The sequence below is a fragment of the Macaca nemestrina genome, chromosome 6, assembly GCF_043159975.1.
Source record: "Macaca nemestrina isolate mMacNem1 chromosome 6, mMacNem.hap1, whole genome shotgun sequence".
In the NCBI taxonomy this organism is placed as follows: domain Eukaryota; kingdom Metazoa; phylum Chordata; class Mammalia; order Primates; family Cercopithecidae; genus Macaca; species Macaca nemestrina.
The window spans coordinates 18,504,466-18,530,487 of NC_092130.1; the positions used below are offsets into that span (position 1 = coordinate 18,504,466).

The window sequence follows — 26,022 nt, forward strand, 5'->3', positions numbered from 1 at the left end:
ACTTCTTCAAATACCTATATCTACATGAATCTGTGTTTTATGAATTTTGTAACTTTCCATATTTTCTGTTTTTTATTACTTCATTTTTAGTAGGAATGTTTTCAGATGTAAATCATTAGACAGCTTCTAGAAATGTAATCTAGATCTTCCTGGAATGCAGGAATATGTGAATTTTATAATAGAGAGAGGAAGTTCCTTATATTGAATCCACCTAGTTACAGAAAGCTATTTAAGAATAAAACTAGATGTAAGCAAATAAACATTTGCATAAATAATACTTCATCCTCTATTGAGGGAATTAGAGCAGGTTGGAGAGATTTTTAACATTGTTAAGGCTGAAAAACAAGGAAGCAAATATTCCACCATGGCTCATCAGCCTGATGATAGCTTACAAGTGGAAGGGAATGAAGTACAGAAACATTCATGAATGATAGTGCAGTCATCCTTACCTCATGGTGTACAGCAAGGTGCCATCCTCTGTGATCCGCAGGAGTTTGTTGGGCATGGTCATGTTGTGGGCCACTGACTTCTTTCCATTGTGAAAAAACGTGTCCGGAGTCCAGATTTTACTTGCCATTAGGTTATTTAACCGGAGGACTGTCATGGGCCCTTTAAATTTTAACCTTTCATCCTTCCAGCTTTGACGGAAAAATACATCTATTGTATATTCCTAGGTAATTTTGGAAAATGACGAAGAGTTCACTTGTGCTGTATTTTGCAATGCAAATATCTAACACAGACAGTGCATAATTTTTGCAACTTTGGAAGTAAAATGTTAGCTAGGTGATGTTTTTAGAAGTAAACGTGTGATAGCATGTACATGTTGATGTCAGGAGAATCACTGGTTGGTGTAATGATTTTTAAAAAAAATCTAAAATGCCTGACATATTTTTTGGTCAGAAAAATTTTTCCAATTATTGGCTCAGATATGTAAAAGGAAAGTAACACCCCACCTCCACCCTATCACAGCAGCACTAGAAGAAATAGAATATATCACAATTTTAAAACAAACTCATGTTAGAGGGTATTATGCATAGAAAAAAATGTTTAAGTTAGACAATTCCAGCCATAAAGGTAAAGCTTAGTGTTTTGGGGGCCCTCTCATTGTCTCTGAAAACTTCATGCCCACACCCAAGTAAACTGTGATTCCAATACGGGTGTAAAAATTCCATCTTTTTTTTTTTTTTTGGCTAAATAAACGTTTTTTTCACAGATAATGTACATAGACTTTCAATTATCCTACACATTAAAGAAGATTATGAAAACAAAGAGACTGCTTCTATTGGTAACTTGGATCCTTTTCAAAAAGAAAAAGAACAAAAAATAAGAATGCAGAGTGTGTCAGTGTGTGAGAGTGTGTGTTTGTGATTGTACATGTGTATAAGCCACATGAAAAATGTTTGAAGCTCATCATCATTCATAGCCAGGGAATCTATTTATTTGAATAAACACAGCATTCCTTATGGCAATACCCAGAGATAAACATCTGCTAATCTGAAAACAAGCAATGTGACTTACCAGCTCCTAAAATTGAAAAGGGTAATAGCCATTTTTCTTGCAGTACTTGCCACCCTGGCACTAAATTTGGAGCTCAATGGTTTGAAGTAGAGATTGCCACATTCTCCATTAATCTTAGTATACTCCAAACCAGAAAGTGAACTAACTTGAAAACATCAAGCTACATTTTCCTAATCCTCTAAGCCCTGTTACATCACAAAGCAGTTTTTTAAAAATCTTATACATATCGTCATTAGGACCTACAAAAAAAAACAATGTTTATGTTTGGGAGTTTTGTGTATGAACTTAAATACATGTCTCCTTCCAAGGGCTTAAGCAATGCTGGGTGAACATTGAATGAAGGTGCGTTCTCTGGCACTTGTTTGGCATTACTGAGTCCTTACTGATCAAGTAATTAACAATTATTATTAAATGTATTGTAATGCACCAGATATAGTACTAATTGCTTCCTGAGACAGAAACAAGGAAGTGTAATATGGTGCCAGACTTTCTTTGTAGACAAGACAAGTTACCTTGTTTGTTGGTTAGGATTTTGTGTTTGAAAGTGTCAGATGAAAGGCACTGTGATAAATACATGAAGGGAATTTACTCACCAACAAACATTTCTTAAGCACCTGGTAAATTCAACAAAGGAGAGACTGTTTAGGCTTGGGCACTGTAAGAAAAACTCACGATGGTGTACGACAGGCATAGAATAGTATTTTCCATGGGAGGGGAGACTGTGGATGATATCAGCAAATGATACAATGTGCCAATGCCTGTCAGGAAAACTGGGTGGATGGATCTACCTCAGAGTGTGCAGCTTTTCCTCTCTAGATGACAGACAAGCTTGTGAGGTGGGGATATAATATACGATGAAATGTTCTGTTACTCAGGACTTAGCAGTATAAGCTCTAGTTTCTATCCAACTGAATGACTTTAGGTTGGTGAACAGTAGAAGGAATGAATGGCCACTTGCAAATCAAAGTTCCAAGGATGCCTAAGGTGACCACATTCCCATGAATCTAACCTTTGGTTCATTTATTTGCTTGCCCCAAAGAGATTTTTTGAAAATAGAATACATGTTAGATATAAACTAAACTTAAATTAGATGTACTACCAAATCTTTGACAAGATGTATCCCAAAGGCAATAGTTTCAAAAAATTATGTCAAAATCTGCCAAAATCCTGATGTTCGCATGTTTATTATGTTTACCAGCAGCTTTATTTATCTGTGCTAATGACAGACAATGGAATCCCCAAATTCGTTTAGAACATTCTTCCTTCTAATATTGTACCATTCACACACACACACACACACACACACACACACACACACACACACGAGCAACACTCACTGGGTAATCTTCATTTCCATTTTCTGCAGTGTTAGAAGTTGAAATACAAAGTGAAATAAAAGCAGTTGATGAAAATTTGTTTCTGCCTAACCAAGAGTGTAAATATTTGGTCTCCCATTTCTGAGAACTCTCCCTGTGTGATTGTCGTGGTAGCAGCAGGTAGTTCCCAGAAGCTAGCTCTATAAGAGCTGGGGCATGGTTCATTAGACCAAGAGTGGGTATCTGGATGAAGATTGGCCAAAGCCCCCCTCTTTTTCTTTTTTCTTTTTTTTTTCTTTTCTTTCCTTCCTTCCTTCCTTCCTTCCTTCCTTCCTTCCTTCCTTCCTTCCTCCCTCCCTCCCTTCCTTCCCCTTCCTTCCTCCCTTCCTTCCTCCCTCCCTTCCTTCCCCTTCCTTCCTCCCTTCCTTTCTTCCTTCCTCCCTTCCTTCCCCTCCCTCCCTCCCTCCCTCCCTTCTTTCCTTCCTTCCTTCCTTCCTTCCTTCCTTCCTTCCTTCCTTCCTTCCTTCCTTCCTTCCTTCCTTCCTTCCTTCCTTCCTTTCTCTCTCTCTTTCTCTCTCTCTCTCTCTCTCTCTCCCCCCCAAAGGAGTTTCACTCTTCGTTGCCCAGGCTGGACTGCAATGATATGATCATAGCTCACTTCTACATCCGCCTCCTGACTTCAAGCTATTCTCCTGCCTCAGCCTCCCGAGTAGCTGGGATTTACAGGCATGCGCCACCAGGATCAGTTAATTTTGTATTTTTAGTAGAAATGGGGTTTCACAGTGTTGGTCAGGCTGGTCTTGAACTCCTGACCTCAGATGATCCTCCTGCCTCAGCCTCCCAAAGTCCTGGGATTATAGGCGTGAGTCACTGCACCTGGCTAAAGCCCCTTCTTAAGGAAGTTGGGAAAAACAGGGAGGAGAGCAGTAGAACTATAGCATAATGACTATGGATGTAAGTTCTGAACCTACCCACTGAGTGGCCTTAGGTAATTATTTTACTCTCGCTAAGGCCCCAGTTTCTTAATCTATAAAGTGGGACAATTCACTCTGCGATTGTGAGAAGTGAGTTGATACTTGTGAGAACATCTTTTAACAGTGCCTAGAACATAGGAAGCTCTTAGTAAAAGTTAGAAATTATTATCTGTCTCCCATTTTATTATTTTATCAACACAAATTTATATTAGGTTTTTATGTAGCTGGTCATGAAAATGTGCTATTTCTTTAGAAGGATTGTAGGGAAAGAAATCTAAGGAAAGAAAGAAGGTGGTCGAAACCAAGTTAAGTAAAAAAAAAATGCAAAACAGGGGACTCCATGGAAGAGAGGCTGGACAAAGGAGAAGCTCTCTTAAATAATTTGCTGAAGTTTCCAGGCTCTAGTCCCTACCACTCAAGTGAAGAATCTGAGTTGCTCTGTTCAATAGAGTAGGTCCCTGGAGAATGTGAGTCTTAGTCTGAAGATCCGGGACAAAACATCCGCTATGTCCCTAAATAAATATTGTATTGAAGTGTTTCTGCCTGTGCCATTTATTACCATCTGTGTGTACTTTGACTTAATACGTTTTAAGCACTATGGAAAACAAGGCTCTGTGATTGTACTGCCTCGATATTTCTGTCAGAACCTAGTGCCCTGGGAATGTTCTGTTTGATTGCCAATTAATGGTTTTTAAAATAAAGTTAGAGAGTTGTCCTAATTTTGTTTTCTATTCTAGATGAAGTCAGATGCCTTGGGAGCTATGGAGTCTCTGAGGCTAAATAGCCTGGGTTCAAGTTGCTACACTTAGCTAGCAGGTCACTTTCCTTCTCTGGGAAATGTAGATAAGAATAATACTTAGCTAAAAGGTTTGCATGAGGATTAGATGAAATATTATCTAGAAAGCATTTAGCATGGTGCCTAATGTATTGTAAGCATTCAATAGCATTAAATCTTGCTATGTTATTAATATAGATTAATTTATTAGTACTCACCTTATAAACTATACAACTTTTCCCATTTTGAAAAACAGCTTTGTCTTTCTGCCTTCTGATTTTGATTTCTTCTAAGACATGCTGCTGCTTCTTGTACACAATTCTCCCATAATATAATTTAAATGATTAATCTTCTAAAGCAAGGTGGCCAGGTACAATTTCTACCAGCTACTAGCAAACCAGTGGCAGACCCATGGCTAATTTGATTTTTAATAGAGCAATTGAAACATTGTCTTGTTCAGAGGTTTAAGGCAATAGGGAATATTGTTGGTTGGACACTCTGTTCCTTATTCCTATCTGACATTTGACCAAATGTGATATATAAAATGTAGATTATAATCATAAGTTTGAAGGTGTATCAAAAAGCCTATTCTAAGAATCAAAAACTCCAGCATTGGTTTATTAAATCACAATTAATCTGAAGCAATAACTCAAAGGCATGCCACCTATTTTTTTTAAGAAAAGAGAAAAGCTTTTGATCGCCTGTGGCTTCATTTGGGCATTGTCCTATAACAACTCCTACTGGACATTGACTCTGTGATGCACCATGCCAGGTGCCAGAGACTGAGATAAAATGGCCATTAAGCAAAATTTACGTTATTATAAGTAGTAAGATGAGGATTGCCATCAGTGTGTGATGTTTTGAATGTTCCATGCCCTCTCTTGATGTTTTCGTCAATGAGAAAAAAGAAACTTCTGCATGCTCCCAATTCCCTCACACTCTTCCACTGGGGAAAAGAAGGAAGAAAGGGAATTTAATCTGATAGGTTAATTTGGAAAAATACATCAATTTTACCCATTTCAGTCCTTTTCTCTTGTCTTTTCCATGTGGCTGCTGGCTGCCTATAAGAGTGAAAAATTCTGCTGTGCTCTCCGATGCTGGAAGTTTTACATGTATAATCCACACCCCAGTAAAAGAAAGTTAACACTGCCTTGACTGGGTGGGTTAATCTGGTTGATTCTGGTGCCTACTCTCAGCAAACCCACTTGTCTACAGATATAAGTCACATTATGTAATATCATCATTATTAGTAATATATATATGATGTTTTCATTCCCCATGCCTCCTACTCTATTGTCTTATATCTCTATTTTCAGAACTCAGAGAGGAAACAGGGTATAATTTATTAGGTGCCACAAGACCTCAATTTTTTTCAATATTATAGGCTCCTAAACCTATCACCAAAAAAATTAGTAATTTAACATTTACTTTAAAATAACAATGAACTAATACTGTGAAAGATGTGAAACACATGTGTCTTTACATTCTAGGCAACAATTTAAGAAAATAAGATATTTATTTATAAATAAGAGAAATAAGTTTACAAAGTAGTGCTATACATGTGGCCGAAAGCTAAAAGGTATTTTATAGTCAATACATGTGATTAGAATACAAAAATGGAAAGTCAATTTGTTATTGGACTAATGAAAATGATTTGGGCGGAAAAATAGGATTTAGATGGGTAGAGAGAAGAAGAAATTTCCATGAGTTCTGCATGGCACGATAAGGAGCTCAGAGGTAAAAATAATATAATAGCTCTGATTTATTGAGCACCATTGTAGACACTTTATTTGCACATTTCATTTAAAACTTATAAAAATGTTGCAGGAATAGACAACTATAATAATATACACATTTGAAAGACTTTGAGCCTTAGAAGCTTAAGCAATTTGTTCAGTGTCATGCTGCTGCTGATGGTGGATTTGAATTCAACCAGCTTGAGTCCCAGAGCCAGCCCTGCCAGCGCCAACACTATACTGCCTAGCAGAAAGCAGGACTAAAACAAATAGTTAATATTGGGAACAAGTGACAGAGAGTGGCAAAATCATTTATGGATTCTATGGAATACAGGCAGAACAGTTTGTATTTGACCTTAAACATGACCGGTACCTAACAAATATTTTTAATCATAAAAGTATCATGAGAGAATAGTGTGGGAAGACTGAGTTGCAACATGAGAGAAATACAAAGGGTCTTCAGAAAGTTGTCAATTTAGCAAAATACATTGTATCACAGGTTATTTCAATAAAGTGGTCTACAGACTGATCATAATTCCAAATGAATTGTAAGATGCATAAATTCACAAGTATGATTGACTTTCATATTATATTTCTTGCATATTAGTAATGGCTAAAATTTGTTAAGTGGTGTTATTAATCTCACCTTATACATGAAGAAACTGATCCAGAGAGATATTAAGTAATTTCCCTAAGGATATACCCTTCTGTGTGAAGTAGCTGGCATCATAAATGCAGGCAATCTGGTTCAGAAACCTGCATTCTTAGTTACCACTCTGTTGCTGCTTATATATACCACCTGTTTTTCTTGGTCCAGTTGGCATATTTCAAAGCTTGTCTTAAAATCTAAAATATCTAATTATCCTCTGGGCCAAAATTTCCCAAAGTTCACTTCACAGAATATTAGTTCTACAGAACATAAACAGGGGTCAAATGACAAAAAAGGCCTTGGGTAAATACAATTGCAAAAACACCAGATTAAATATAGTTCTTGTTTGTTTGTTTATTTGTTTGTTTACCTCAGAAATTGTGAGGGCTTTTACTCTGCCATTCATATTTTCTCTAAGTTTTATTCTGACCCGCTGTGAGCTATGTTGAAATCAAAATACTTTTTCAGTAAACTGGTGCTAACATGAGGCATTTAAAAAATAGTATTCACTTAATATATCTTGGAAATATTCATAATGGTATGTCTCCATGACCACTTTATGATGTTTTGCTTATATAGAACCTTGGCTGTTATTAGTTCAGTAATATTATACAATTTCTGTATAGCTCTATAACTCCCATCAGACAGAAGAGAAATTCATGTTAATTTCTTTGGACTGGAAAAAAAGAGCAAGTATAGATTCATTATATTTCCACTCTGGACACTAATTTAACGAATGCTTTTTGCAGTGAAGCAGAATGTTTCCTAGTGGTGTGTTTTAAATATTTTTGTCTAATTCTGGTCAACTTTTACACTGGTTTCCTTTTGGTTTTTAGTAGCCAAAAATAATTTAGAAATCATAATGTTCACAGCCATTCTATAACAGTTCTGGTTACCTGAAAACTGCATCCTTGAATCAACATGGCCTACTGACTAAAATGAAACGTAACTCATACTGCATGGCTTGCAGGGTATTAACCAAGGCAAAGCAATCATGTTAGATATTTTTTTTTAAAAGATGACTGCAGTGGTTGAAAATCATGGAAATAGGTCTGATCTGGGAAGCAAATGAGTATTTTTCTATTGTATTAATATTTTATTACATATTACATATTACACAGAGAAAGACACAAAGATCTAGCCAAGACTTTTCAGGTTGCTCCCTAAAAACTTAGTTTATGTTTTTATTTGAAAAATTAAATTTTAGAAATTCTCCAAGAAAACCAAAGAGACAGCGTCCACTTACCATATCATGGTCTGAAACGGGTCCAAAACTGGTGACGAAGATATCAGTCTTCACTTCGGTTACACGCTCTGGTGAAGCAGGAAATTGGGAGAGTGAGTGTCTATCAACAGTCCTTATTAGATCTCACCACCACATACTCACACCCAAATGGGAAATTTATTGGCTTTGATTAGCTGTTTCTAAAATTGGTCCACTGTGTAGTCCTGATAATTTACTGCTTACACATAAAATTTCACAGTTAATATTTTCTATGGAGAATGAAGCCTAAATATGCCACTTTGGGAGGCAGACTTTATGGAAAACTCAGCTGCTGCCTAATGAATTCTTCAAGAGTGGACATACTTGACTAAATGATACTAAACTGCTTCACATTATAATGAAAATACATTAGCATGTTGGTATAGCTTAAGCTTAAGTATTTTCACATGGCTAGACAGATCCTCCAGGTATTTAGGCTACTCTTGGGAAATATATAGTGTACTTTAGCAAGGCTTATTAACTCTTTAAGGACTCAAGAGTATGTTATATAAATGCTTGCTTTCCTGCACTAAATCATAACTGAGTTATCCATATTTTTCTTGGGGAAAATATGACATCCTGTGTAAGTCTCTTCAATTTTCAGGATGAGAAGAACATATTATGGCACAGACAAAGTTCACTTAATATATTCTGTTTCACATTCCATGTGGTTTTATTCTATTGTCCTCTGATGGCACATATATCAACCAATAAAGCATATTAACTATAGTACTATGACAACTCACCACAGATATTTCCAGAGAAATACTGCCATTCTCCAAGAAATAGAAAAACAATGCTTTCAGAAAAGAAACAATTTGTTGAGGGGTGAAAACAAAAAATATGACTTTATAATTTTCATCTTTAGCTCTGCAAAATGCAGTCAAGTATCTTTAACAGTTCATTTATTTTTTTATTTTTTAAATTTATTTCTATTTTATTTTATTTACTTTTTAAATTATTTTTAATTTATATTTTTCCCAGGGAATAACTTGGATAACTCAGTTATGATTTAGTCCCAGAAAGCAAACACTTATAAAACATACTCTTGAGTCCTTGAAGAGTTAATAAAGCTTGCTAAAGTACACTATATATTTTCCAAAAGTAGCACAAACACCGGGCGGATCTTTCTAGCCATGTACAAATATTTATATGCCAGGGTATTTGTATCTCTGTCATGTAACATAAAAAAGGTGATTCACCTTTTGTAAGTTCATTTGAATTTATAAAATGATTATTTCCTTTAGAAATCAAGAGCTGGCTTTTTTCCCTTAGCAATTTACTTGTGAAGAGTTAAGACTGTCAGTATAAATTTATCCCAACAAGATCATATTATACACTATACATAATGTGTAGGTCAGCTAAAAAAAATTTTTGAATCAGAGATGTTCCCTTCAATAACCAATACAATATTATTTGCACAAAAAATTAATTGACTTTAAACTGCTTAAATGAGTCCCTTGATGTAGGAATTATCTGCAGTTTCCCCTTTTAAAAGTTCAAAATGAGAACATAGCTTATGACAATGAAAATAAAGAGTAGTGGTTTTAGAACTCACTTCCAACTGTAGCTTTAACACGCTGCATCAACTTGGGGTAGTGTGAGATGTACGGTTGTCAGCACTGTTTCAGCTGCCTTAACCATACTTCTCTTCTGATGTCCCTATTCTCATTCGTTCTAGCACCATTTTTCCACTATATGTTCTCTCTATTACACACATTCTTTACATATATACTTTTTACTAGATTATTTCTTTTTCTTAGTTAAAACATCTGTTATTTCTTAAGACTTCATCAAGAGCTTGTACTGTATTAGAAGTCAGGACTGCTTTTCAATGAAAAATAGTAATAAACAAAATCTATGCTATCTGTTCACAAAAGCTTGTATTTATCATAGTAAATAGCTCACTCTTTTCTCTGCTATTTTTTCCAATATTTTCCTTTCTGGATCAAATAAAGGCACCGTCAGTTGGATTTTCTGTGATATAATAAAATATACCTTTATTATCAAGAAGAAAGTACAAAAAAAAAGGATGACAGACCCTCAGTCATATTTTCACCCTAAATTCTTTATGCACCTTATTGTAAATAATTTTATTTCTTATTATTTATAGATAAACTTCTTGCAATTAGGTGTTTCCAGACTGGGTGACCAAGGAGAATTAAAATCTAAATTATCTTTATACATAAATCTTGGTATGGTCAGATATTCCCATTACACATTTTTTTTTTCCTGATTTGCTGACTCAACTTCTCTTTGTTTCCAAGGTTCAACTTTGGTTCTCTTCATATAACAAAGTGTAAGATCTACCATGCATATTTTATGAAACTTAGTAACATATATGGAGTCAAAAATGTTTTAAATATTTTTATTTTTGAGATGCATGTTCACTTAGGGAATACCTGCCAATCCTGGTCTGCACACTTGCACGTACTCTGTAGCCAAGGTCAGCTCTCCTGGAGTCCTTTATCACTATTATGTAATTCTTGAGTGTGGGAGGAGCATAATTTCTACACTTTAAGGTAATTCCATGAAGTCCCTAGCTTTACAAAATTGACTTACCAAAGGTGTTAGGAGCCTAGGAGCCGCCAATCTGCATTATTTAGCATGATAAAAAGCCCTGAAGGGGTAAGGTGACCACTTGGCAAATATATGGGCCATTTCTCTCTGTTATTTTAAGATTGTTAGTAGGTAACCATACTGAAATAAACTAGTTAAGGCTCAAAAGCATGTTTATAAGGATTATTATACCAATAAAATACAGCACAAAATATAGTTAAGTTTACATCCATGTTGCCATGCATAATTGTTACTGTGCCATTTAAAGATATGGCAAAAATAGAAATAAATTCACATACATGATTAAAACCACATTTTGAGAGTCTGTTTCTTTAATATTTTGTTTAGCCTTTCTCCTAAACTTATTTACCATACCAGTTCATCATCTTCAGGTACTTTTATCTTGTTTTCTGCTAGACACTTGGCTCTGAGATTTCCCAATACTTACCATTCCAATATTACAAGACAAGTTCCCTGACTGGGAGTCCCCACATGCGTCTCTTGAAAGATGCTACTCACCATGAACTCTAACCATACATGTATCCTTAAAGAGTTCCTGATTTCTTACTCTCTAATTATTATTTTTCTCTTCCAACCATACTCTCAATCCCTAGGCTTTAGGTTGCAAAGTTTGTAAGTCTCAAAACTGAAAGATGCCTGTGGGAGATTGCAGTGACCAACTACTAAATGGAAGGAGGAGTGAAGGCATAAGAAGAGGAAGAAGCAGATTGTAATGTATTCTGCATATTACCTGGAACTTGGGGCGTTAGAATAATTTTAAAAGGGGAACAACCACTCCTCATATGTTCCCCTCTAGTATATCTCCTTTGCCGCATACCCAAGAAATTCTCTTTCATTTGATTTGTCATCAGCTCTTAGCAAGTGTCCAGTGGGGACAGGGGGGCGGTGGGGGGAAGCTTATGTGGCTGGAAAACTCTGCTAATTAACACTGTTGTAAACATTAACATCCTAATGTCTCTGAGGAATCATGTCTTAAATAAATATGGTCAATCTTGTTTACCCATGTTTCCCCAAATTATTTGGCACTGCTACTCTAAGATATTTCAAAAGCTTGAGGCATATATAACAATATAATACTTTGTGTTGTTAAAAAAAAATAACTTCAAAATATAAGTTTAAAAAACTCAGAAAGATGTGAAAACAAGTAAAATTCCCTGGAATGCCACCATCCACATAAGTCCACTGACACGGTTTGGATATTTGTTCCCCGCTCACATCTCATGCTGACCTGTAATCCCCAATTTTGGAGCTGGGGCCTGGTGGGAGGTGTTTGGATTTTGGGGGTGGATCCCTATGAATGGCTTGGGCCATCTCCTTGGTGATAAGTGAGCTCTTTCTCTCTCTGAGTTCACATGCGATCTGATCATTTAAAAGTCTCTCTCTCTCTCCCTCTTTCTCTCTCTCTCTCCCTCTTTCCCTCTCCCTCTCCCTCTCTCTCTCCCTCTCTCTCTTTCTCTCTCTCTCTCTCTCTCTCTCTCTCTCTCACTTCTGCTTTTGCCGCGTGATACATTTGCTCCCCTTTCCCCTTCTGCCATGACTGGAACTTCCTGAGGCCCTCATCAAAAGCCAAGCAGATGCCAGTGTCATGCTTGTACAGCCTGCAGAATAGTGAGCCAATAACTGTTTTCTTTCTAAATTACTCCAGTCTCAGTTATTTCTCTATAGCAATTCAAGAATGGTCTAACACATCCACTTTCTATTCAAATAGAAACTTAATGATTTTCCTCAAACCACATCCTCACAAATATACAAACTGTATATGTATAAACATATATACAAATACTATACTGCAATTCCTAACTCCCAGACAACAGTTAATCTGTTTTTCCTGGGAATTTTCTACAATGTTGGTATCTTGCTGATAAGATTTGAAATAACATATGTTTTAAAGCGACAATTCAAAAAGGTGAGATTAGTACTCGAAGCAGCAATGAGAAAATCAGAGTAATAAAATAAGTAGTAAGCACAATAGATGAAGCATCTAAATACTCAGATTTAAACTCTGATTTTTCTCGAGAACAAACTGCGTGATTTTAGGTACAAGTCTTTAATCTCTCTGAGTCTCTATTCTTACATTTTGAATGAATAAATAATACCTGCTCAAATGACTACACAGCATTGGAGTGATGTTCAAATAACATTGTGGTGCCACAACACTTTGAGAGGCATCTGTTGGGTACATTAATTTAGTCAATAAATGTTTATTAAACATTTTCTATGTGCCACTTAGGCACTCTTCTAGGTAACAGTAATACAATGATGAGTAAAACTGTAAATGTTTCTGTTCCTCTGTAGCAAACCACATACTTATTTTAGGAAAAACATATTTTAGGTCGATTAGGGGATATATAGAGATTTAAGTACCTACGGAATTATGCAAAAACACATATGCACACATTCTGCTAATTAAATTCAGATTATAAATGTTCTGAAAAAAATGTCATTTGAAGAGATAAAACTTGAAATGAGACTTTAAAGATGGGAAAAATTTAGTAAGATCCAGGGAGAGGAAAAAAAATTTAAAAAAGAAGGAGGCAAAGGATCTGAGGTGAAAATAAATGTGCTAAATGTGTTATGTTTAAGAAACAGAAAGTGCAGTATATCTGGATCCTGGTGATGCTGATGATCATGGTACAAGATGACAATCTAGAGGTAAGTGGGACCATATCTGAAGATCCCTGAGCATTTCAGCTAGCAGTTGACCTTTATTTTGATGCAGTAGGAAGTCTTTGGGTAATGAAATGAAATGAAATGATGTTACTTACAGTCTAAGAAGATAGTTGATGCTGTGTGAATAGTGAATTGCAAGACTGACTGTAACAAAAAATGGAGGAGGGAATGAATAAGAAAGAATTGTAGGTGGTATTTTGTTAGTAGTGCTATCATAACCATTTATTTAATATGGTATTGGCCATATTTTCCCTGGAAACACTGTCTGCTGAGGAACTCAGAGTAATACTCAACTAGACCCAGTTCTGTGGGTTCATAACTGATGAAGGAGGTTTATTGCCTTATTTAAGCTGCTTTGTGTCTGTTGATTCACAGAGGTAGGCACTACATGGAGACTAAATGGACTACCATTAGTCGTTATAATAAAATGTATCTCAAAACCCTACTTTAAAATGGTCCTGTTTGGAAACTGAAAATATCCTGGGCTCCTATATAAACATCAATGTATATTCCTGGATAAGGCAATGTTCCAGCTCCCTGGTGACCTGCTTGATTGGAGCAACATTTTTGTCCCCTGTCCTTCTTCTCTATTCAATTAATGCCTTAGAAAAACTGGAAACTATCCCTTAGATGGTATGTAGAGTTACTTAGTTTTGACTGCATTCAACTACTAAGTCTGGATATGGGGGTAGACACCCAAGTTTCAAGGTGTTTGACCAATCCCTGATTCTTTGGTGTTTTGGGATTCCAAGAACTCAGATGATGCAAGCCTGTCCTAGGAAGAAAGGTCAATATTATTGCAGGAGCTATTTATCTTATTTCCACTGATAAATTCTCTCCATATGCTGTAATCTGAGCAGTTTCTATCGAGAGAGGGCTAACCTTCAGAGAAGATTGTGCTGTTGGAGAAATGGGTTTCTTTTGATCAGTAGAAGTCCTTTTTTTAATTTTTATAATTTTTAATTGTTGTGAGAACATAGTAGGTGTATGCATTTACAGAGTACCTGAGATGTTTGGATACAAGCATGCAATGTGTAATCAGTATAAGTCTTGATCAAAATTGTGCAAACTGTGATAACTCTCAGGCATCCTATTTCACGTTCACAGGGTAGCATTTAGTTATATGAGAATAAAACTATTAACAATCTTACAGAAATATGCAAATACTTAGGGCCCTGCTTTCTCTTAAGTTTTCCAAAAATGGCAGTCTGTGATATATAGCAAATGAGATTCTCACCTCAAGAACACTACACTATTTTTCAAGTATAGAAATCTGATTCTGCCAGGAAAAAAAAAAAAAGCAATGATCTATAGACAACATTTTTTAAAAATCCCACATTGGTTCTGGAATCAACATGGGAAATGGAAGCTATATAAAAAGGTCAAGAGTAGTTGCACAAAAAATAAACCATAGCTGTTTACTAATACTGTGCACATTATAACTTGGACATAGTTGCAATGGTTACTTTTTTGTAAATGTTTTCATTTTTAACTTTTGTGGATACCTAATAGGTGTATATATCTATGTGGTACATAAGATGTTTTGATACAAGCATGCAATGCGTCATAATCACATCATAGAAAACAGGGTATCCATCCCCTCAAGCATTTATTCTTCATGTTAAAAACAATACAATTATACTCTTAGTTATTTTAAAATGTCCAGTTACATTGTTATTGACTATAGTCACCCTGTTGTGCTATTAAATACTAGGTCTTAGCCATTCTTCCTATGTTTTTGTATTTCCTTTTGTACCCGTTAACCATCCCCATCGCCCTCCCCCCATTATCCTACCCTGCCTGATAACTGTCCTTCTACTCTCTATGTCCATGTGTTTAATTGCTTTGATTTTTAATTTCCACAAATGAGTGAGAACATGCGACATGGATGCAACTGGAGGTGATTATGCTAAGTGAAATAAGGCAGGCACAGAAAGAAAAACATCACAGTAGTTTCATTTTATCTCAGGAGAATATTGGCACTGATCAGGTAGATGGTTTATATACCACAGAAAAGATGAAAGTAGCAAGTTTTCTAAACACGCTAGAACATTCCTTTGGGTATCTAGGTTAAATTCATTAGACAAGCTGGCTTCATGAGCTGACAGCAGACCTCCGTCAGTAAATGTTAAAAGGTATTCTCTGTTCATTTTAACAATTCCTCTTGGGGTTTTGGTAACTACCTTTTCTCTATAATTTAGCTGAATTATGAAATGTCTAGATACAGTATTTCTGTGGAAATGTATTGCATTTTGCCCAAGTCTGAACATCTGCTCCACACCTTGCATTAAAAGCAACAGAGAAAACGACAGCAAATTCAAAAGGAAGGATTCCAGAGTAGAATTTCAAAACATAATACTAAAGGCTATTCTCTGGTATAGTAAACACAACAAGAACAACAACAGGAGATTGGATAAACCTAACCATCTTTTAATTTTATTTGGAAATTGTCAGTAATTTAGACTATTTTATCTAATGCTATCACATTGTGACAGAAATTATTTTGTCCTATTTTTTGAAATTTTGTTTTTTTAATATAAATACAAAACAGGTATTTTAACATTAGATGAACATGAACAAAATGTTTCTCTCTGATCTCAATGTTACAAGGGATATATATATAAAAAAAAATCACATGAATATCAGACATCTTGTCATCCCGAGAGAGGTCAAAGTTGAATTTTAAAAGAATTAAACTGTGCTGCTTTCCCTATCCTTGAGTCACCTAAACTTTATAAAGTTACACAAAAAAATAAATTGTTCTTTTTAGAGCACTCTTAGTTTTCCATTTATTCTTATTTTTACATAAGGAAATGGAACCCAAGACCCAAGCCAATTCCCTAAGAAGCCAACAGCATTTTGCCAACTGTAGGGAATTTCCAACCCAGCTGCCTTGCATTAGGGAGTTGGGAATTCTTACATCTTAAAGCTGAGATCTCTTGCAACAATTAGGCTAAAGGTTAGTCTTAAAGGATTTATATTGGCATAAATAATTCAAGATTAGGAAAAAATATGATGGTAAGGAAAAAGTCTGCTTTGAGACATAAATGATTTGTAAAATAATATGTTACTGTTAAAATACATTCAGAGACAGCTCCAGTTACTAACGCTCTTCTAATTGATGCTGTCAAAAAAAAATCTATAAATGAAAACAAAACAAAACCCCCCAAACCAAAAAATCCAAATCTACAGCATTTACAGAAAAAAGAAAATGTTAACTAAATATCTGTTAAATGTGTAGCAGGGATAAAGGTAGTCCATTCTCTATCTACAACCTTACTTCTCTACCATCTGCCTCTCCACTCTTCTCTCAGGGTTTGTTCTTTTAGGAATACACAACTATCTCTGTTTCCTTTGCTGTCTTCACGTGGTTTGAGGACAAAACTTTTGAGAGGCATTTATCATCCAAGATATTATACACTGATATTAAGTTGAAGACTGATTTAGATAGTATAATAATATTTCCAGGAACTACTATTAACAGGGAGAGGGAGGATGAAAAGTTCTTTCTTCTGAAATTCTTTCAAAATGTGACTCACTTAAGACCTCATTCCTTCAGCTATATCATGTTTGTGTTCTAGTTAAAGAAGTATCTGCCCTAATTTGTTTTCCAAGAAGTGAAATGAATGTGTTTATAGAATAATATGTTTTCTGTAAGTTAGATGTGTGAAAATGAGCATGTGTACAGAAGAAAAAACCTTTAGCTTGGTGGCATGGCCTCTCGGTGATAAACTGTATCAGTGTGGCTCACCTGGGATTTTGGCTTATCATAAATAAAGTGTAGCCTGTCTATATGGTGGAGTAAAAGGGAGGAGAAACATATCACTGGAGGAGTATTAAGTACCCATAAAAGCCTGATTATCTTCCTTCAAAATTCAGCTTCGTATCTCTGTTTATGGATTATTTTTGTCCCACGCCCAAAGTGCAGGGGAAGCCAGTATGTAAGTGACTGAAATTTCACACAGATGGGTGCAGTTCAGCAGGAGCATTATTTAATTTTTTAGGAAGTTGGAGAACATTCAGGCTTCCTTCATATATTACAATATAGGCAAAGAGGAGAAAACTTGGGAAAATGAATTTCCTGGGAAAATTTTGGTTTCATCCTGATTTAAAACTAAAAGAGCCATATAAACTGATCAAGGGACACTTGAGTCTCCCCAGGCTCATGAGATTAATTCCTCTCCTTTTTAATTTCCTCTGTGTTGCTCTCCTTCACTTCCTCGATTCCTCTCACTCCCTTCTGTTCTCTATTTTCCATCCTCTTTTGCTTTCATTTTTTTTAACCTTTTTCTTTCTTATCTTCCCATTTTTTCTGACTTTTATCCTTTTTTCCTTATTTTATTCTTCTACACTGACCATGCTTTAGGTAAGAGTTCTTCCAAAAACATTGCTCAGCTTCTCATTGCAAGAATGTAGCAGCCCCCTACACCTTGCCAACAAAGAAAGAGATTATAGACAAGAATGCATTCAGCAATTACTGATAATTTTTATTTGTTTTTTCTGGATACTATTATTTTAACTCAAGTCTATTTAAAAGTTTCTTTGTTGACATCGTACTTAAATTATGAACATAGCTGACTTATTTTTCTCTTTTCAGTCCCAAATAGACCATATTAAATTTTTAGAATTCCACTTATTCTAATCTTCTGTAGCTCTCCTACCTTCAAAAATCCCTTCCTAGAGATCTCTCTTTATTAGTCGTCCTTTTATTTGCAGTTCCTCATGATTGCTCTTATCTCTGAAAAGGCAGCCTTTTAAAATAGTTTTATAATATTTGCAAACTGATTCCTATCATCTAGACTAACCAAGTTATATATTTTGTTTTCTAGTTATTGAACCCAAGGTTTATGTCTACTAAGAACAGTGCTATACCTTCTGATGCGGTGTGTGTTTCTAAAAAACAGGTCATGATGAATTTGCAAATACAGGAGTTTCTTGTACTAGTCTCAAGTCTCAGCTTATCACATTTTTCTATTTCCTGGGGACATTCAGAAGCAAAAATCCCTGCTTTTTGCATAATGTTGTTACTTTTATAAAAAGACTTTTGTCATAATAAAGAAGATAGTGGGCACCTTTATCTTGCAAGAGGAAATCATCCTAGCTGTGATCATAAAATTACTAAAAGAAAACTTTTACTCCCTTATGAGCAAATGATAATCTCACGTATTTCCTTTATATAGTCTTTTCATCTGGAGGCAAATGGCTCCTGAAAAAAAATAAAAAATAAAAAGAGAGGGTCTGTTTTGCAATTGGGATCTACTGGGATGCATGTTATACTTAAAGTACTAAAAATTTATGGTAAATAAATAAAATTAAGTACTTCAAATTTGCAAAAATTTAAAAAGAAAGCCACGATAATGTCAACTTAATAGCAGCCAGCAATCATGGTGTTATCACGTTTCTCTAAGTCTATAGCTGGTTATGTTTTTCAAAATGTCCTAAAACTATACTTAGTATTTTAAACTATAGTTCTCTAATGACAGATACCTTCTCAAAATCTACTTTAAAATGTTCATGACTCTGTAGATATAAGTAATAAACATGTGCTATTTTATTCCTTCAGGATTAAAAAAAATTCCCCAAAAAAATATAAAAAAAAGTTTAGTCAGTATCAAAGTTTTTTCATAAATCTCAAATCCATCACATTTAAGTGTACTAAATTCCAATAGGATGTTTAGAATAAAAATAGAGAAAATATTTGAACTACTTTTTTGTTTTAATTTCTGTCATACTCTCAGAAGTCACTGTTACCAGGAATCAGAAATATCAGAAAAATCATCTTTAGTAAAGATTAAAGCACATCCACTGTTAATTTCCTCAAGTCCTGGAATTATTATAGCAATTAGGCTCATTTCACTCTAAGGAAGACAGCTTGTGTATACTTGGACAACTACTATTTTGTTCTTGAAATACATATCTATTTTTGTTCTTTTCTGGGATTAACTAGATGATAAAAGTAGATTCTACAAAAATAGCAATTGACAATAGGAATTAATGTAGTTATTCCTGTAAGCAAATCTACCAGTATCACCAGTATTGAAAATTAGCTTTTCAATGTACTCTCAGTCTAATCTTTATATCTTCAAGGTCTAAGGCTCTCCAGGGTCTAGGAATGCATATGAGGATTAGTTAAAATAATTTCTCCTAAAATTTATTTGATGAATGGGTTAATGTATACATTTATTAAAGAGTTATTACATACAATTAAAAGGAAATGAACAGTCACAGCTTGCTACGTGTACTCTGAACAATAACATAACCACATGGCTAATATTTTAACAGTTTGTGTGTAAAATTATTTAATAAATTGAAGATGATGCACAAATCTGTCAGATAATACTCATATTTACGTGTCAAAATATTAAATAGAATTTTCTAAACCAGGATGAAGAGAAATGTTTTAAATATGTTGTGAAATTCTGCTGATTTTTTAGGGAATGATAGCACAGGGCAGGAAGGAGATGAGGTAAAGTCATCAGATACATTCCAACCAGTATTTCCTTTGTTGTTGTTGTTGTTGTTGTTGTTTTTTGAGACGGAGTCTCGCTCTGTCTTCCAGGCTGGAGTGCAGCAGCCGGATCTCAGCTCACTGCAAGCTCCGCCTCCCAGATTTACGCCATTCTCCTGCCTCAGCCTCCTGAGTAACTGGGACTACAGGTGCCCGTCACCTCGCCCGGCTAGTTTTTTGCTTTTTTTTTTTTTTTTTTTTTTTTTTTTTTAGCAGAGATGGGGTTTCACGGTGTTAGCCAGGATGGTCTCGACCTCCTGACCTTGTGATCCGCCCGTCTCGGCCTCCCAAAGTGCTGGGATTACAGGCTTGAGCCACCGCGCCCGGCCTCCAACCAGTATTTTCAAAAGTCTTGCTATGTAAAATTTATATCACTAGCCTGGCTTTTCTTCTTTACATACATTCCTCAACTAGCTAGTTTTGTAATTGATTGCAAATTTTATGAATAAAAAAACTTTTGAAGACAATTGAGATGTTTAAATGTACACAAGCAGTATTTTAACATACCATATACACAATTAGGCTCCCCATTTTGTGATCACTCTATTTTGACTTAAAGAATTTTTTCTAAAACCTGAATATAAACTTGGTGAAGTCTAAACCTGAGGAAATTTGTATAGTATGTCCTAAAATGAGTGTTTGAAATTGATTAAAAAGGACACCTGGTAAGACCTTTGACATATATTTGGGTTGTGTCTTTGACAAGGCAGTTTCCCTTAAACCTCTGAGACACTAATGACGTTTGGCAGCTTCAAAATAGACCCATAATGCACATCCATGTCATTACACTATGCAAAATATTTTTTTAAAAGTAACTGTAAATCCATGCAACCATTTAGTTGAAAAATCATTGTTTGAATTTGTAAGCTTTTTATTCTTTGCTTATCTGTGCTATCTAAATGAAGAAGAGGTGGCTTTCTTAATACTGCCATTTAATCACTATTTAAATATTGCTATTAAATAGTTACTACAAATGCTTTAGGAAAGGTTCAGTATGAACTATAGTTGGGAATCATGGATTCTAACCTTGGTTTACTGTGTGACTTTGAATGATAATTTATTTCTTTGGTTCACTTGCTTTACTCTGAGATCAATATCTTGATTTGGCTTCATTAGTCTTTGTTTAACCAAATAAGGTAGTTTAATTATCTTATTCAAGTGTTATTCAAATGTGTGCAATTCCTAGAACTATTTACTCTTATTGTTACACATATTGTGTTATTAAGTGCTGTCTTCTTCCTAAGCAGAAATGTATCAATATAACTGAGTAATTGATATACCAGGAAAAATAAAATTGTATTAAGAAAATTAGGGTATAAGTTCAAATGCACAGTTAAACTACAACGCTACCATCTATCTCATTCCCTTATTAGCCTAGAGGTGGTGGCAATTTAACACATAATAGTGGATCAATATGTAATATTCCAAAATAAATGTTTGAACCAACAGAATCAAAGATACCCTGCTGGAATTAAATGCAGACATAGTAGTACCAGGTGAGGTAGCTGCAGTCTTTGTGCTGGAAGATAGAATATTATCCCAGTGTTTACCTATATGAGAAAATCGTTCATGGAAAGTACTGTGCTTATCACATAAATATAGCATCTCCTTCGTGTCATTATTAGAAGTCTGTGTCTGCTTTTTACTACATATGGATAGGAAACTACACAGTAACTTGAATTAACATAGAGTGATCTATTAAAAATAGATTCATCATTAAATTACATGTTACCATTTTTATTATTTGACCATTTAGAGGTAAAGTAAGGCTGTAATAGTAGAGATTTCATATTATTCTCTAAAACAAAAATACAATAATGCAGCCTACCTCCCAATCCTGGTCTCAGGCGATTGTCATAACCGTCTAGGAGTCTGTCCAAAATCCTGGTGAAGACAGTGGTATTGTCTTTAAGTTCATCTTGTAATGATGGCTGTCCATAGCTGAAAAAAACATAAAGAGAAGCAATAGCTAAAGTATACATTTCTACTAAAACCTCTTTCCAAATAAATCCTTTCTCAGTTTTTCTACCTTGCTTTCAACTGAATCTTAACTTGAAAATTATTTTTTCACAAGGTGAAAAAGAATGTTATTTTTAAACTCTGGGCATTTAATTATATTTTTAATTTTCATTTTTTAAATGTGAAAGGAAAATTATGAGAAATGACTTCTATCTGTTTACTTTTTGAATTATCATGTATGTTACGTTACAATGCATGTCTTCTCTGAGCAAGCAAGAATGCTAATGCACGTGAAAAAAAAATGGGAAACTTCTTTACAAATTAAAAAGAGTTACCAAAATAACTGATTTTTTTTTTAATTGAACATGTAGCAAAAGCCTAAGTTTTAACCCACCAACATCCCTTCCTTCATTCACTTCATATAGGTTTGTGTTTTGGCGGGGTTTTCTTGATGTTCTTTAAAGAGATTTAGATAAAACGTATTTCTTAGGAAAATTATATTTTACATCAGTGTGCAAATTTCCATTCCTCTTAAGATTCATAACCCAATGATTAAAATTTGTCTGTTCACACAGCTAATTAATTTTCATTATTTCTAGTCTTAGATGTAAACAGAACCTTTAGAAAGATCAAGTTCAATAATCTTAATTTACAGTTGACTAAGCTGTAGTACAGTTTTAGTGTTTTGTTTAAGAAGGCACACCTATTTGTGAGCAAAACTTGACCTATTACCTAACTTTCTTCAAATTCTGGTCTGAAACTTTATTTTCCTGCTTCTCTATTGGGATAATTACTTATATTTGAACGTTACTAGTTGAAGATGCAGCTTGTATCCCTTGCCATTATTAGTCTTTGTGTTTCAACCACATAGTGACCTCAGTTCAAAAATTGTGTATTTCCTACATCAATCACATTGCTATCTATGCTCCTTGAATCATATTTTATGTGATGATTAGCATGACAACTCCAAAATCCTTTGAGAGAAGTGTTTTCTATCTTAGGATGGATCACGTTTACTGATATATTTCAATCATAGTTCTGACCTTGAGTACAAAAGCAAAATGAATACAGGGTGTAAACTAAGAAACTGCCACAAATGATCACTTTTGTATTTTCTACTTAATATGCCTTGTGCTCCACTCCTATGTGTTGATATTACTGATAAATATAAGAAAAGTAGTAACATTTGAAACCAGAATTCACTTATTTGACAGCAGCAAGATATACGATCAAAATATCATTTCAAAACCAAACACTGTTTTGCAGGTAATTAATTTTGTATCGGCAAAATGCAATGGCTATTATTCTGATAAACTTTTAATTTGGTAAAGTTACTAAAACTAAAGGCTATCCATAATATTGGATATATGTAATGTGCCTCTTTGAAACAATTTTTCATTCTCCTAATTTCAACACTGATGCCATGCAGATTGAGGGCTTACTCTCTTATGGCAAAATTAAACCTCTTGCTGCTTTTTAAACCAAATTTTCAACAAGCTAAGTGTCTTCCAGTAGGTCTCACTGGCAGATGACAGCAGTAAGGCAAAAATAGTTTTATGAATGCAATTATTTATAAAAACTTATTGTCACAAAATCAACTGCCATGCCTGCATCTTTCAAGGATACTGGAAGGTCATCTTGATAAAAATGGAAAAGAAATGCTAGAACACCCTAAGTTGTGAGGAGGCCCTGATCGGGAACTCTGAGAAAGAAAGCAATACAATAAGAAGAAAGAAAAGATGAAATGGGGTAGCATGATGAAATAAACTTAGATTATTAAAACAATTCTTACAATATAGAGTGCTTATTACCGTTACCTACACCCTCTAAGATTTTACAGCTTATATAAAACTCAGAAAATGCTTTTCTTCCTGATTTTATCTTACAAATATTTTCACCAATTGTTTGCATTGGAATACAGATGCCCAAAGAGACCACTGCCTTTTCCCCAACACCAGTTCTGCTTTCCCAACAGGGATAGAAATCTTTCTTTTACGTGATTTTTTAATGACACTTCATCTTCACTTCTAACTTGCTATGTCAAGTTGTAATTGCCAGAGAAAAACCCTACGAATAAGATGCTTGTTCATTTGGTATTAAACACCCATGCCAATGTAGTGTTTCCTAAACTGAATATATATTTTGAAGAGAAATGCCAGTTACAGTACCTGATTTTGATTCTATATGAACCACTATATAATAAAACACTGTGCACTAACTCCATCTACAGGTCATTGCAATAGTAACACTTCATATAATTTTTCAAAAGCAGTAAAGATATTTAACTTCTCACATTAAGGATATCCGATAATAATGCCTGTCTGTCAGTGTTTACCTTACACAATAGCAAAAAACAACAACAGACAACTTCTGAATTAAAATAAACTTTCCTAAATTCATATGTCTTTCCAGACTATTCCATCTCCCTATCTTAACTCTTAAGAGTTCACTTGCCATTACATTTTGAATAAACTCATGTTTTTATGATATGTCTGACTTTCTTAGGGACCACAGAAATAGGCTGCACAAGAAATACAAAAGCAGATAAAGAAAAATCTGTAATACTTAGTCATGTAAATAGTTTCTACTATATTAATTTAACATGCTTGACTGGATCATTAGAACATATTTTGACTATGGTTAAGCTTTATAAACAATTAGTAATTGTTTTTTTAAATAGAGAAATTTGATTTTACCAAAGTTCTTAAATATTTGTCTCGTATAGTCCACCTTTATTTGTTATGTAGACAATGATTTCAAAATATGATATGCACATGCTTTTATAGAGACACGATTTTCAAATTAAACATATTATTTAAAACTTTCCATTTCTATAAATACAAAAGTTATTGTATGGTCTTTACAATAGGCTAGAAATTTTCTTGTTAAAAAATCAGCTTACATAGTATGCAACCACTAATTGGGGTAACTTTTTCTAAGAATTAGGAAACCGCATGTTTTGTTCAGTTCCAGCTGAAGAGCGAAAAGTTCAATGTAAGACTTAAATGTTGAATTAATGTATGTCTTAACAATGACTTGCTGAGTGTATTCTAACTAACATGCAAATATACTGATTTTTTTTTTTTTTTCATACTGCTGCTCTTTAGTCTTAGCTGGAAATTATTGCAGTTAAGTTTTCTGAATTCCCTTAGTCATAAATTCATTTGAGGACAATTTTCTTCCCCCGATAAAATAAATGAAAAGTTAATGAAATTTTCATGCAGATTTTTTAAAAAGTGTCCCCACCTTCTTCCAGTCAACGTGCTGAGAAGGAGGATCCAGGCCCAAAGATAGTCAGACAGACCTGGACTTTTCCTCATCGCGGGCTGGAGCAGCTGAAAAGTAGAATAAGTAGGATATCAATGTCTGTAGGAAGAAACATCAGGTTATAACCACCAGGGCTGACTGAGGCAGTTTAGATGAATGCTTTGAAGTCAGGAAATGACCTCACTGGGATATGACACCTCATTGGAAGCAATGGAAACCTGGACCATCCATTCTCCACTTTCCCTTCCATTTCTCCATTCAGAAACATATCAGTGTCCTTATTCTCCTGTAAAAGAATACAAGTTGAAACGCTTTCAGGTGACAGTATTGCTCAACATAAAAACTGTGAGTTGTTTATCTCTGGATTTTATATTTATAATATAGTTTGGGTTGTTCTCTTCTTCTTGTTTATCATCTGAAAATTTGGACCTTTATGATTTGAGTTTCCACAGTGAACTGTGCATTAAAATTGTTAAGCTGGTGTCTCTAAGAGGAAGAACATATTTAGGGATTGGATGGGATAGGTTAACATGTTGTGATGGCTGAATTCCTCTTTGAATTCTGCAGGTACCTTGATTTCAGAAGCAACTGTATTTCTTTCTATTTAAAAACATAGGAAACACACTGTTGAATGCCGGAGTCGTGCTTTTATTCTGTGCCTGTGACTGCTTTGTTAAATATGCTTCCTAATGTTTCTGTGAAGCTAAAGGACACACTTTATAGTCAAGCCATGTGCTGATCTCTCTCACATACAAACCACACACACAAATGCACACAAACATGCCCACACATATCTTTCAAGCCCT

The 26,022-nt window shown here is 34.7% G+C and overlaps 1 protein-coding gene and 1 long non-coding RNA gene across 9 annotated transcripts in view; one reads left to right on the top strand and one right to left on the bottom strand.

The window, feature by feature from the left end:
* Positions 1-26,022, bottom strand: part of LOC105480799 (gamma-aminobutyric acid type A receptor subunit alpha1) — a 56,053-nt gene that overhangs the window by 27,160 nt on the left and 2,871 nt on the right. For all 4 annotated transcript variants that reach the window (XM_011739970.2, XM_011739969.3, XM_011739971.2 and 1 more), the window contains 4 exons: positions 25,196-25,284; positions 21,819-21,931; positions 8,215-8,282; positions 450-670 (listed from right to left, as the gene is read on the bottom strand). In XM_011739970.2, the coding sequence (XP_011738272.1) occupies positions 450-670; positions 8,215-8,282; positions 21,819-21,931; positions 25,196-25,269 (476 nt within the window). In that variant the 5' untranslated portion in view covers positions 25,270-25,284. The remainder of the gene's footprint in view (positions 1-449; positions 671-8,214; positions 8,283-21,818; positions 21,932-25,195; positions 25,285-26,022) is intronic.
* The window catches only part of LOC105480800 (uncharacterized), a 186,703-nt gene continuing 185,951 nt past the window's right edge, over positions 25,271-26,022 (top strand). For 3 of the 5 annotated variants that reach the window (XR_011624497.1, XR_011624498.1, XR_003017834.2), the window contains exon 1: positions 25,274-25,561. This is a non-coding gene — a long non-coding RNA (uncharacterized lncRNA). Of the gene's footprint in view, positions 25,562-26,022 lie in introns of all 5 variants that reach the window. The other 2 variants (XR_011624496.1, XR_986584.3) reach the window with 2 other exon arrangements.